This window comes from Pristis pectinata, chromosome 1 (assembly GCF_009764475.1).
Source record: "Pristis pectinata isolate sPriPec2 chromosome 1, sPriPec2.1.pri, whole genome shotgun sequence".
Taxonomy (NCBI): domain Eukaryota; kingdom Metazoa; phylum Chordata; class Chondrichthyes; order Rhinopristiformes; family Pristidae; genus Pristis; species Pristis pectinata.
The window spans coordinates 35,607,560-35,621,447 of record NC_067405.1 but is presented as its reverse complement, the minus strand read 5'-3'; the positions used below and the strand labels follow the sequence as shown (position 1 = coordinate 35,621,447).

Below are 13,888 nucleotides of genomic sequence, written 5' to 3'. Positions count from 1 at the left end.
GCACAAGGAATGGGCTAACTCATTTAATATATAACTTTATCTAAAGTCAAAGAAGATGAACATGCTGGTTCAGATGTACCAAATCTTGCAGTACGCACACTTACACATAAAGCTAATAAAAACTACGTTATTACACAAGATCTAGAAGTAATGAGTTGTTTTATTAACTAAAATATGCTGAATAAATAACTTCGCTCTCTTCCTTTAATGTTAACTATCAAAGTAAACATCAGGCTGGAAAATGCTCGTTGTGTTAAATCCATGACTCATCGTCTAAAGGTACAATTGGGTTTTGGAAGCTTTGACTGATTTGGCATTTTGGTGTGAATTGTGTGAACATTTTATTATAATTTGGCTTAATTTTTAGCCTACATCTCAGAATCAGAGGAATGAGGTTTCAAAGCAGTCCCTAATGTTAATAAATTATCTAAATACCACTACAGAATGGAGGGTCTGTCACAATAATGAAACTGAAATTTTTAGTGAGATGTCAAACTCAGATCAATTCTGCCTGTTCACATCATGATTGATGCTCTATGACATTATTCTCCCAGCATTCTGAGCAAACTTTATCCTTCAACCAATACTGTCAAAAATAGAGCAACTGCTAATTCATCTGATTGTAATTTGTGGGGTCTTCCCATTCAAAATTTAGCTGCCATATATGCATATGACAATGGTGCATCCACATCTAAGATAACATTGTCTGTAAAGCATCTTGGAGAACATGTCAATGTGAAGTGAGTTAGGTTATGATTAGCCCCCTACATATTTTACTCAATTAATAATCCAGATGATTAGACTAAAGAACCAGACTCTAGATGGGAAACTTAACCAAATTAAGTTAACCAAATCAGATCTGCAATTTTTTTAAAAGGGAAAATCAGTAATAATGGTAGACAAACTACCAGAATTATTGTAAAATACACCTGGTTCACCATTGTCCCTTAGGGAAGAAAATCTGGTGTACTTACCGAGTCAAGCTCAAATGACTCCAGATCCACAATGATGTGGTTGTCTCTTAATTTGTTTCTGTAATAGCCTAACAAGTGACTCAGTTGTACCAAACCAATGCAAACATGTTTCACCAGGTGTTGAGGTTCTGTCTGTCTCTGGTGATGAAAAGGATTAGTCTGGCAATGTTGCCTCAGCATGGACATGCTGCAGTGCCCATCCCTTTTGGGGGGCGAGAAAAAAGTTTATGCAGAAGAACATCTATGGCCATAATTCAATCAGGCAGTGTACCACATAATGTATGAGACCCTGCTGGAAAAGGAGAGGGTGGGTCCTGTCAAATAGTCCTCAACTCAGACTGTCAAAGTCATTTGGTAGAATGCCTCATCACCAGAACCTTCAAACGAGCATTAAAACCATGCTGAGAAGAGTCCTCCCCATCATTATCTTTCATGTACAGCTGAAGTCTCAATGTGGCCACACGTTGCCCTCAATGTGGCCACCCTGGAGGTGAGGCCATCATCCATCTTCTGGCATGTGTATTTGCTAAAGAGGTCTGAAAAGAAATGCAGTGGTCTTCGTTGAAGTTTGCTCTAAACTGCTGTATCACATGGGACTCCGCTTTGAGCTGTATCCCATAGAAATATACACCGAGAAAAGGATTAACTGCTGATAGAACATTATCAGCTCAGCAAAAGGTGCCCTCTGGTCTGCACAAAGCTTACTAGTCTTAAAGTGCAAGAAGCTGTCCGTGAAAATAAAACTGCAGCTTCTGAAAATCTGAAATAAAAAGAGAAAATTCTGGAAACACTCAGCAGGTCAGGCATTAACTGACAACCTGGCAAAGACTGGCACATTCCAAGATGCAGGATTACGTGCTGGGGACACACTGAAACCTGGTGTATCTACTGCAAAGACCACAGTTTAAGATCCCACTGTAATGTATACTGAGGGGCTGGAGCCTACGTAACAATGCCTCAAACTGTTTGCTCAAGGAATGTAAATGAAGGAAAAAATTATGTCATGCTGAAGTGAATCTTGTATTTAGAATGGTTTCATATGACTGGTTGCATCATTGTCTGATACGGTAATTTGAATGCCCAGGAATGTAAGAAAATGCAAAGAGCAGTGGACTTTGCCCAATACATCATGGGCACATCCCTCCCCACCACTGGGAGTGTCTACATGAAGTGCTGCCTCAAGAAGGCGACATCCATCATTAAGGAACTCCATCATCCAGGCCATGCCATCTTCTCGCTGCTACCATTGGGCAGGAGGTACGGAAGCCTGAAGTCCCACACCACCAGGTTCAAAAATGCCTATTTCCCTTCAACCATTCAGTTCTTGAACCAACTGGCAGAACCCTAATCACTACAGTTAAGCGACACTTATGACTATTTTGATCATTTTGCACTAAAATGGTCTCTGTTGTAATTGTGTTTTTTCTTGTAAAAATTGTCATAATTTGTTTAATTATGCCTTTCTTGTGAATGCTGCTGATACCATATGTGCCTGTGATGCTGCTGCAAGCGAGTTTTTCATTGTACCTGTGCATACATGTACTTGTGCACATGACAATAAACTTGACTTTGATATGAAGGTAATATAGAATAAAGAAAACGAACACAGTGGGAGTACCTTCATCACGGTTTGCATTAGTTTAAGGTGGCAGCTCACCATGACATCTTGTGAATGGTAGTGGGGGAGAAAAGAACCCCCAGCTGAAGCAATAGTTGATTTTAGCATTCCTCATGTAGTATGTTCAAAGGGCAATTTATTCCATAATTGCAGAGAACTCCCATGGTGCAGATGGTGGTAGTCAATTTAAATGACCTCATAGCTGGATAATTTGAAGGTCAAAAAACTGGCTTCCTGTCTAGCTTAAAAAACAAAACATGGTTGCATATGAATTCTGGATCAGTATGGAAGATGTGATTAAGTGATCACCTAATGCTAGTCAGGTTCAGGAGAGGTACTAGTCAGAAAATTAAAGCCTTGACCACTAAAACTAAAGGTGTCAACTTCGATATCTTCAGTGTTACAAATTATGAAATTTTTTGTAATTGCTATTTTCTTTCATTTAGTGCTTTTGTTAAAATAACTCCATCTGATGATTTAAGCTTGGATTTGTCTTACTAGAGTGTAAAATGGTCCATATTTTGAATATTGCACATTACAGATCACATTATTTCAGTTGAAATAAAGGTTTCTAATTGTTATTATGCCTGTTCCATGTTATTTTAAGTATTATAATCAGCAATAAAACAATAAACTGATCATCGGTGGCATGCCAACCAATTACAGCAGAGATTAGCAATGTTGTATCTTGGAGAACATCTAGTGCAAATTCAGTGTGTAAAGTCTAACACAAAGAGCACATCCATCAACACTATCATCAGATTTGGATCAGAATGATCCAAAATATTGACTCCTGTCAATAAATATCATTACTAGAATCACAAACAGATTTCATTGACTGTCTCAGGATACAGGACAAGATATTTAGGACTGAAATGAGGAGAAATTTCTTCACTCAGATGGTACTGAACCTGTGGAGTTCACGAGTACAGAAGGCAATAGAGGCCAAATCACTGAATGGGTTTTAAAAAAAAGTAGGTAGATAGATTTCTAGATATAAAAGGGGAGTGAGCAAGAACATTGTACTGAGATAGAGAATCAGAAAATTGAAGGGCCAAATGGCCTACTTCTGCTCCTGTTTTTGTTGTTTCAATGTTAAATCCTATTTTAAACCTTTAATAATTACCCTTGCATATGTTAACAAAACACATGTTAACAAGTGTTGAAATGAAAACACTTACATGCTTGGTCCAAGTGTTGCAGCTTTGACTACAACTATTACCAAGATTGCAAGAGTTAAAACAAGTGAGGACAATGACACCTAGAAAACAAAATGCAAAAAAAGTAAATTTACATTTATTCAAAATCAATGGCAATCCATCACTCTAATCTCCACAATAATTCATCTACCACGAATCTACAATAAGGGGTTAAAATGAACCAGATCATAATCTGTGACTGACATGAAGAGGGAGAGAGTCACCCATTCAAAAAGAACCCAAAATTCTCAATTAAAACAAATGGCAGCTATGGAAAAGTGGATTTGTCCTACTAGAGTGTAAAATGGTCCACGCTTTGAACATTGCACATTACAGATCACATTACCCAGTTGAAATAAAGGCTAATTGTTATTGTGCCTGTTTCATGTTATTTTAAGTATTATATTCAGCAATAAAACAATAAACTGATCATCCGTGGCATAGCAACCAATTACAGCAGAGATTAGTAATGTTGTACCTTGGAGAACACCTAGTGCAAATTCAGAGTACGAATTGGCACAATGTTTGTCAGAGCTATGATGTAAAGGAAGGTACAGAGTAACTATCCTATAGATTTTCCCTTTTACTAGAGTTCAATTAATGCTCCAAAAAAAAAACTCTGTGCCTTGGAGGTTGACTTACATCATCTGAGCTCTCTGGAGATTTGTTTTCCATTTTTCCTATCTTGATCCACTCATTTCCTAGGCTTTTTTCATCCATATTTCCTTTAATGTTGTTTATTTTTTGTTTGTTTTGACTATTACTTGACTAAAATAAATTGTTACATCATATTGCCAACTTCTTGTTCTGTCATTTCCCAACCCCTTGTTTCTCTGGCTTTACATTCTGATCCAATGTATCTGCTTATTTTTCAGTTCTGATGAAGGAGTCAAACCCAAAATGTCTGGCATTCATTTCACTTCAACTAAAATTGTGTCACACAACACAGAACTCTTCATGTATGATTTACTCAAGCCAAACAAAACCCTTTACCATGGTTTAATCATAGAAGAGTGTCAGGTTAGAATAAAACATCTGATTAATATTTCAAGTATGTTAATAATGTAAATTAATATTCCATTCAACAACTTTGTTTCTAGTATGTATTTATAATTGGATGAAATAAACTACATTTAATTTCATTCAACTGAAATGCTGCTCCCTGAACACCACCTGCGATCCCGTCTTTTATAATGATGAATAAATCATTAATTTGTCGATGAGAAAAATAATGCAAGCTTGATTCAGTCTTCCAGTATGCACTTTTAGCAAAGATTCTGAATAGTGCCGAAGAATAGCTACTTAGTTCATTTTTCTCTTCATGAACCAGGGATTTTTAAGTAACTATTGTATCTATCAGCACTAGAATTGTGATCAACTCAGCCAGCACAAGATCAGATTCAAACCTGACACATTCCTTTTCTTTTGATATGGATACACACTTAAATATCCATTACAGAGAATGCAAGAGATTTTTCACAGATCTTTCTTGCTGTTGTCAAAAAGGATGGAGTATCTTTTCTTCTACAATACCCAAGAGCTGATATTAACTTGTCTTTCTGCAGAAACTGGGCAGATAAGCAGCTGAAATAGCTGTAGTGAGTTACTCCATTTGATCCCACTGTTTTTCTAGCAATTTTGACATGTTCTTTCGAGCAGATGAGTGTGGCAGTTAATAGAAGGCAGCAAGATCTTTTATAAATAGTTTAGAACAAGCTTGAATGACATCCTTGTTATCTGACTGCATTTAACCCAGGATCTATGAAAAAAAAATGCTTGTTATTATGTTGATCTCATGCCTGAATAGGCCTGATACAGCAATTATTTTTAGTTTTAAGTTTTGTTTTCCATGAGTGCAAGGAGGAACAGGAAATTTCTGGGCCTCCAATCCCAAACCCTCCATGATAGTGTCCTCTCTCCAACTCCCCCATAACTATTTACCCAACTACTCTGCTGCTTCTTTGGGTTGTTGGTGGGGACCTCTCTTCATCCAATTCCTGCTCCCACCTCCAACCAGGTTTAGGTGGAAGACATTCAGGGTCCATGCAATTGGAGGTTGAAATCTCCCAAGCTACAAGTTGCAGAAGGCCAGAGACTTTCCCCACATGGCATTGCTTATTGATTGTGAACATTAATATTCCAAGAATTTTTGATTATAACCAATTATAGTGATGCATAGATTATTTACATTAAAATATTTAATGCAGCTTTTAACAGTAATGAAGTAAAAGTCACCTTTCCCAAGTTAGCAATGTTGCGATACATGGACAATGGAAGTGTGAACACAAGGGTTGTCATTACAATCACAAAATGCCTCTCCGCTAATATGTTTTCAGGACCAACTGGAAAATGAACAAAATGATATAGAAATGTTAGGAAATACACTTTTAAAATTAAATTCCATGTTAACAAACAAAATATTGCACCCATTTACAGAACACAGCCTAGCATTCTGTAGTGTGTGGAATAATATGAGATGCCCAACTTTAACATGCCGTTTTTTAATTCATAGACAACAATAATTTTTCACCTTCCTTCCACATTTCCTTATGAGATAGGAGGCCTTTTGGCCCATCGAGTCTATGCAGGCACTCAGCGTAATCCCATTTCCTCATGATTTAATCTGTCACACTGACCAGTGACCACTGATGCTACTACCACCCAGCTACACTTGGGGCTATTCAATTGCCGGTCACCCTAACAACCAGCATTAGGGTATGTAAATCTTGAAGTCAAAACAATCAATGACATAGCTCTTTAAAAACAGTTTTCAAACCATTGTTGCAGAATGGAATGTGAAATCAGGAGCCAGAGTGTCAGACAGAATTCTATTAAGACATGTGAACTCATTTAGTCTAGCCCGAAAAGCACAACACCAGAAATGGGCATTAGCTTCGCTTAATCACTGACCAGCAGTTTTTGTTCAATTCTATCAGCAACAACAGTTTTGAACTGGTCCACCTGAGCTTACAGTCTGTATTACATTGGTGTTTATGCAACATTATTCAGTCAGCTGAGCTTCAACAAGAAGTCATGTACAATCTTAATAATCATTGGGTGAAAACGCCTATGTAACTGCATTATGAGGTTCTTTCATCACAAGAACTGCTGCAGTTCAAGAAGGCAGCTCACCAGCATCTTCCCTAGGGCAATAAGTGAATGCCATTTAAATTCTGGCTGTGTAGCAAATATCCATGTTCAAGTGATGAATTGTAAAATAGATCAGTACTGGGCATCCAGCAATCTACTATATTAATGACTTTGTAGAAAGGACAATATAACATATCCAAGTTTCTTGACAGAACAAAGCTGGGTGAGAAAGTAAGTTGTCTAGAGGATGCAAGGATTCTGTAAATGATGCAGTTGATCATTCCTGCCCATTGCTAGCATGCAGTGATTATATAATAAGCGTATCACAGTTCTGACGTTCCCTAATCCAACATTTGGCCCTCCTTATCAGTGTACCGTGACTCAAAAATGTTAAGATCACTAAGAATGTTCTTCAGGATGTGTGTAACCATACTGGTGCTTGAAAATGGTGGTTGGTGGAACCATTGACCTGGATCACCTCTGGTACTTTATTACTGGCAGTGCTGGAGGCCTACAATGACAAGAGTGGCACAATCTGTGAATGTTATGGATTACAGCCTTTAGGACTGGTTGGGACTCTTCTTTGACTTGGACGAAAATTGTAATTTCACTTTCTTCAAGTCTTTATATGTTCTGATACGCAAATATATCTAAAGTGCAAAGATGGCCGCAAGAATTATTTAATTTGACTCCCCTTCTGGGTCAGGTTTCTTTCCTTTATACTGTTTGCTACGTTGTCACCTAGTGACTGGTCACCTAGCTATAGGAAGGATGCTTTTAAGCTGGAAAGGGTGCAGAAAAGATTCACAAGGATGTTACTGGGACCGGAGGGCTTGAGTTACAAGGACAGACTGGATAGGCTGGTATTTTTTCCCCCCTGGAGTGTAGGACACCGAGGGATGACCTTATAGAATAATATAAAATCATGAGAGGCTTAGATAAGGTGAATGGTCACAGTCTTTTCCACAGGGCAGGGGAGTCTAAAATTAGAGGGCATAGATTTAAGGTGAGAGGGAAAAGATTTAAAGGGGATCTGAGAGGTAAAAGATTTAAAGGGGATCTGAGAGGTAACTTTTTCACACAGAGTGTGGTGGGTATGTGTAATGAGCTGCCAGAGGAAGTGGTAGAGGCAGGTACAATTACAACATTTAAAATACATTTAGACAGGTAGATGGATAAAAAAGGTACAGAGGGATATAGGCCAACCAGAATCAGATAGGACTAGCTCAGGGCAGCATGTTGGTGGGCATGGACAAGTTGGGCTGAAGGGCCTGTTTCTGTGCTGTATAACTCTATGACACCATAACACCATGGAGATAAATAGCTAAATACAGGAACAAAAGTATCAGAAACAGTCGCTAGTTATTGGTTTTGGTTTTGTTTTATTATTGTCACTTGTACCGAGGAACAGTGAAAGATTTGTTTTGCATACCATTCATACAGAATAATTCATTACACAGTGCATTGAGGAACGATTACAGTAGAAGTAATGAGTAGATCTGTAGAGAGCAGCTTGCAATGAGTCTCCACTCTTGGATCTGAAATTCAACACAAATTCTCTGGATTTCCCATTGCAAAGCAAGTGAAAGATCAGAGAGTAGAGCCTGGTTGAATTACAGTTTGGAAGAATGAGAATAAACCTTTTAAAACGCTTGATGTGGGATGCTTCCTCTGGCTGGGGTGTCTAGAATCAGGGGTCACAGGCCTACGGCAGGGGGTCAGACATTCAGAACTGAGGTAGGAAGAAATTTCTTCACCTAGATTGTGCTGAATCTGTGCATAAGGCGGCTGTGGAGGCTCAGTCACTAAGTATATGCAAGACAGGGGTTGATAGATTTTTGGATATTAAGGAGATGAAGGAATATAACATTAGTATAGGAAACTGTAGTTGAGGCAAAAGATCAGCCTGCAACATTGTCAGTAATTCAGTACAAGGCAGTGCCAGAGATGATTTGGATCAGTGGTAGTTCTATATTCCAGAAACCACCATCTACAGGCATCAGTACAGGTACACAATCCTGAAGCGTGGCAGAGCAGACATAGGGGGCCAAGCTGCCAATTATTTTATGCTTGTATTTCTTACGGTAGTAACATGAGCTTTCCCTTAAGGTTCCAATGGAAGGCTAGTAGAAAATGTACAGATCTTTCTGATCTATAACCTTGTTTAAGGGTAGTTAATTTTGTACCAAGTCATCCAATCCTGCAATCAGAATCCTAGTTGCTTCCATCTGGATTATTCATTTTTAAAATATGGATCATGATTTCCTCATTTTGATTTTTAAAAAATAAAAGATAACAATCTTGATCTTTCTTTCTTCCAATACCAGTATCTATGAGTCACGAATCATTGGTTTCTTCTGGAGGATACAGAATTATATTGTTTATGCTACTGGATGAGTAATCTGAAGATCTGGTCGAACGTTCAAGGGTTCAAATCCCACCATTGCAGCTGGGGAATTGAAATGTAGTTAATGAACTATAATTAATTATTCTGAAATACAATTCGTGTGTTTGTAGTGGTGATTGTGTAACTACAGGTTTGTTGTGAAAATCTATCTGGTTCAGTATAGTCTTTTATGAAAGGAGATCTGTTATCTTTACCCAGTCTGGTGTGTATGTCATTCCAGAGCCACAGCAATGTGATTGACACTGAACTACCCTCTGAATTGGTTTAGCAAGTCAATCCGTTTAAGGGAAATTAGAGACAGGCAATATATGCCTCCACACAAGTGGCACCCAGACCCCATGAATGAATAAGTAAATTTCCATCAGCATAAAATTGTAAAGGGATACAACAGTTATCCTAAAACATAGTGTTCATTAATTTATGACTGAAGCTGAAGTTTGGTGATGCACACATTGACAAGATCAGCAGTCAAGCTGCATTCACATAATGTCTTTTTCCTTTCCTAAGCTCTATATAAATCAATAGCTTTTGCAATTAAGTTGTTGTAGATGGCACTATGGTTACACTTGTTTCAAACCACTCTAAAATATAAGGCCATTAGACATAGGAGCAGAATTAGGCTATTCGGCCCATTGAGTCTGCCCTGCCATTCGATCATGGCTGATTTATTTTTCCCTCTCAACCCCATTCTCCTGCCTTCTCCCCGTAACCTTTGATGCCCTTACCCAATGACTTGGCCTCCACAGCCATCTGCAGCAATGAATTCCACAGATTGACCATCCTCTGACTAAAGAAATTCCTCCTTATCTCAGTTCTAAAAGGATGTCCTTCTATTCCGAGGCTGTGTCCTCTGGTCCTAGACGCTCCCACTAATGGAAACATCCTCTCCACATCCACTTTATCCAGGCCTTTCAATATTCAGTAGGTTTCAATGAGATCCACCCCCCCCCCCACCCCCATCCTTCTAAACTGCACTGAGAACAGGCCCACAGCCTTCAAATGCCACTCATACATTAACCCTTTCATCCCCAGGATCATTCTCATAAACCTCCTCGGGACCCTCTCCAATGCCAGCATATTCTTCCTTAGATATAGGGCCCAAAACTGCTCACAATACTCCAAATATGGTCTGACCAATGCCTTATAAAGCCTCAGCATTACATCCTTGCTTTTATATTCTAGTCCTCTAAGAATGAATAAATGAATGCTAAGATTGCATTGGCCTTCCTTAGGGTAGTACAGTAGGGCAAAATGTATATTACACAGGCACAATAATTTTCAAACAATAGCTATGTACTTTAAAACAGATTACTTTTCTGTTTACATATCACATTCATATATTTTGTGAAAAGTGAACAATATGTCAAGGTGAATAGGGGTGGGTAACCAGTAAACGTATTTGAACAATTCCTCCTTGGAGATCAAAACCTGAAAAGTGCGCAACACTGTTAGAAAGTTTCAGGTGTTAATGCTAAAGGTTGCTGTCTCTAATATCTTCTTCCATTGTCAGAAATGTAACAAAACAAGGTGAATACAACTTGTTTTCATGATGTTCTTGCAGAACTTCAGGCACTCCCTCTCTCTCCGTACTCCTAACAGTGAAATGGTGGACATAACGAGAACCAAAAAAAAATTTGTTCCCCAATTGGAAAGTAGGACATCAAATGTAAGAGTTAAAATTTACATGCGTACATTTCAAATCTTAACACTTCACTTTAAAATCAACCTAGTGCTTGTATTCAGTGTTACTATAGGAAACAATCCTTTAATAATCACCTACCGCCTGGAATTTGCTGGAACACTTTGGTTAATATATCTCCTGTGATTATGTTGTAGCTTATCATGGCTGAAAATTAAATTTTGCATTTTACAAAGTGAATTCATGTTCATAACAAATGTGGAACAGAATAAATTCTATAATGATACATTTAGAAATCTAAATGATCTAATTTCTCTTTGAGTTTCTAATGAAAATTTTAATATATATACACTATATAGATCATAAATATTAGTTAAATCTTATTTACTTCTGAACTACATGCAAAGTTAAAGCTCAGCTTTTGGATGGCTCAGACTAGATATAGTGAAAAGTAAATTTACAGGTTTAAAGATCAGTACACAGAGTACTGCCTTTACTTAAACAAACACTTATGTCTGGAATAGAATGCAACTTCCAGATCAAATTGCACCACTTTGGAAATTCAACTGGGAACTCCTGTCCATGAATCACCCTTGTGTTTGCAACACTGCCCAAGAAATTTGGCACCACTTTTTCCAAAGAGCACCCAGCATTAGCATCCTCAGACGATCATGTTTTAATAGCACTGCTGCCACTCCAGCAGAATTATTTAAAAGGGGTCTCCAGAGCAGCTCCACCCTGGTTCTGGAAAGCTGACTTATTTATTGTTTTCTTTGAACTTACATGCTTTCCTCAGGACACTCCCCGTGATTTGATTTCCTCAAACTTAACTACTTTCAGATCCAGATCTTACAACCTCTGCTGAGCACGGATGCTGTTTTTTAGACAGCATCACCCCTGAAGGCTCCAACCTCCAGACCTAGGCCCCTGACTACTGGTCCCATCTCCAACCACATGAGTCCCAGTCTCAGACTTGCCAAAGGTGTGCAACAGACAAACACCTGTGCCCAACGTGTTTGGCCTTACTAAATTTTGCAGTGGCAGGCCCACTGACACAAATGAACTTCTAGGCCACAAATTTTCCAAAAATCAACCTTACACCAATGTTTTGGAAGTCAATGGGGCAGGCTCAATAGAACTGGATGAGTACATGGCAAAAACTTTGATAGAGTGGTTCATGAGGTACTATGGAACATGGCATATCCAAGGTATTATTGCCAGGTGGATTGCTGATGCCTTTTCATATATTCTATTATTCTTTACGTTCCTTTATAGCTATACAAAAGATACAAAGGCATATTTTTCTGGATGTAGAAAATTACATAGCTCTAATTACATTCTCTAAATTAATTGTGATGCACATTTGATTGCTACAGGCAAAATTTACGCTTGTTATCTTGAAAAAATTAATGTTCAAATAATGTTGTAATGAAGTTCTTACCAATGAAAGGATACAGAAATTGGAGGATTGAAAGAATCACATATCCTGTTATACCAAAAGCTTTATTCACTAGAGATTGGTAGGTGCTTGTTCCAGATAGGTTCCCTCCTTTAATCAAGAGGATAATAGAGTAATCTGACAGAACAGAAAAAATATCTCCCATTAGTTTAGGATGCATGTCATACTAAACTTAAAGTATCAATATTTAAAATATATTGCAATAATTAAAAATATAATTCACAAACTTTGTTACCTGTTACATATGCAACCATGATAAGGAGCAGTATTCCAGAAGGAAGACCAGCTTGTCTCATTGAGTATGGTAGTCCTGACAACATTAAATGCAAAGTAATTTAAGAATAGTAAATAGATGCACATTTAAAAATAAGTGCTCATGGTTAATTTTTAAAACAAGATTTTCACTTTTACAACCAGCAGATAAAGTGCAGGAAATTTATCTCTATTATGAATAATCAACCTTGCATTTTCTCAAATAACTCACAATAATTCTTTACTAAAATTATGAAATAAACACATTCAACCATAGTATCATTAGCCTACCTAATTTCTAAAGTAGTTCACATTCATGCAATATTACTAAAACATTTTACTATGCAGTCCAGTACTTGGATTTAAGAATCAGAATACATTAACATCATGGCAAAAATTTGATCAATATTTTGTTGGTGGATACTGCATTATTTATGAGTTACACAGTTTAAAAATCAAGTCTCTAAATACTCACCTACTGTGTCCTGTATCACAATATATCATAGTCAATAACTATAATGTTGTAGAAGCTTATAGAGAGCACTTCTATGATCAAAATGTTTTGCAATATTTTGGGGAAATGATGTATCCTTAAAGTCTTGATTGTTCCTTTCTTAAAAACAATATTAAGGCTTTCCTAATGCCTCAGGTGGTTAATGCAGCAAGTCACTGTAACATACCATCCTGGAACAGTATGCTTTGACCATTACCTCCATTCCTCCACCAACCACTCCATTCTGTACAGAGATGGATTTCAGCTGGGTCAGCATTTGAAGCAATCGACCTCACTTCTAATACAGGCTACCAATTGCTACCTAGCGCTCCTTGCTGGAAGTTTGAAGGGAGGAATTTCACCATCATCACCTGATTTCAATGAAATGTAACTTTGGTGGATCTCTTAAATACGTGCTATCCCTCCTGCCAACTTGACACTCAGATGGTAAAACCAAGATATAATAATAAGCAATTATTTTTCTGGACATGGGGATTTTATTGGGGCTCCTGATATTTTGAATCTGAAGTCTGGTACATTGATAAAGGCAGGGAGAGGAAATGAATTTGCAGGGTGATGAGGAAAGCACAGAGAGTGAGGGGAATCTGATAACAGTTCCAAAGAAGTAAAAGAAAATGGTTAATAGGCTGAATGTGAAATGGGCAGGTTTCAGGTAGAAGACATGGTAACCAGCAATAAAAGGACAGAGGCAAAGGTCAAAATTTGACACACAAACTGACTGAGTCAAAAAGAAAGT

The 13,888-nt window shown here is 37.8% G+C and overlaps 1 protein-coding gene across 1 annotated transcript in view; it reads right to left on the bottom strand.

Moving 5' to 3' along the window:
* Positions 1-13,381, bottom strand: part of slc38a11 (solute carrier family 38 member 11) — a 39,021-nt gene extending 25,640 nt beyond the window's left edge. The window contains exons 1-6 of the mRNA XM_052027907.1: positions 13,363-13,381; positions 12,622-12,696; positions 12,369-12,503; positions 11,069-11,134; positions 6,027-6,133; positions 3,774-3,853 (exon numbers count right to left, since the gene is read on the bottom strand). Of these exons, the coding sequence (XP_051883867.1) occupies positions 3,774-3,853; positions 6,027-6,133; positions 11,069-11,134; positions 12,369-12,503; positions 12,622-12,682 (449 nt within the window). The 5' untranslated portion in view covers positions 12,683-12,696; positions 13,363-13,381. The remainder of the gene's footprint in view (positions 1-3,773; positions 3,854-6,026; positions 6,134-11,068; positions 11,135-12,368; positions 12,504-12,621; positions 12,697-13,362) is intronic.
* Between the last annotated feature and the right edge of the window lie 507 nt (positions 13,382-13,888).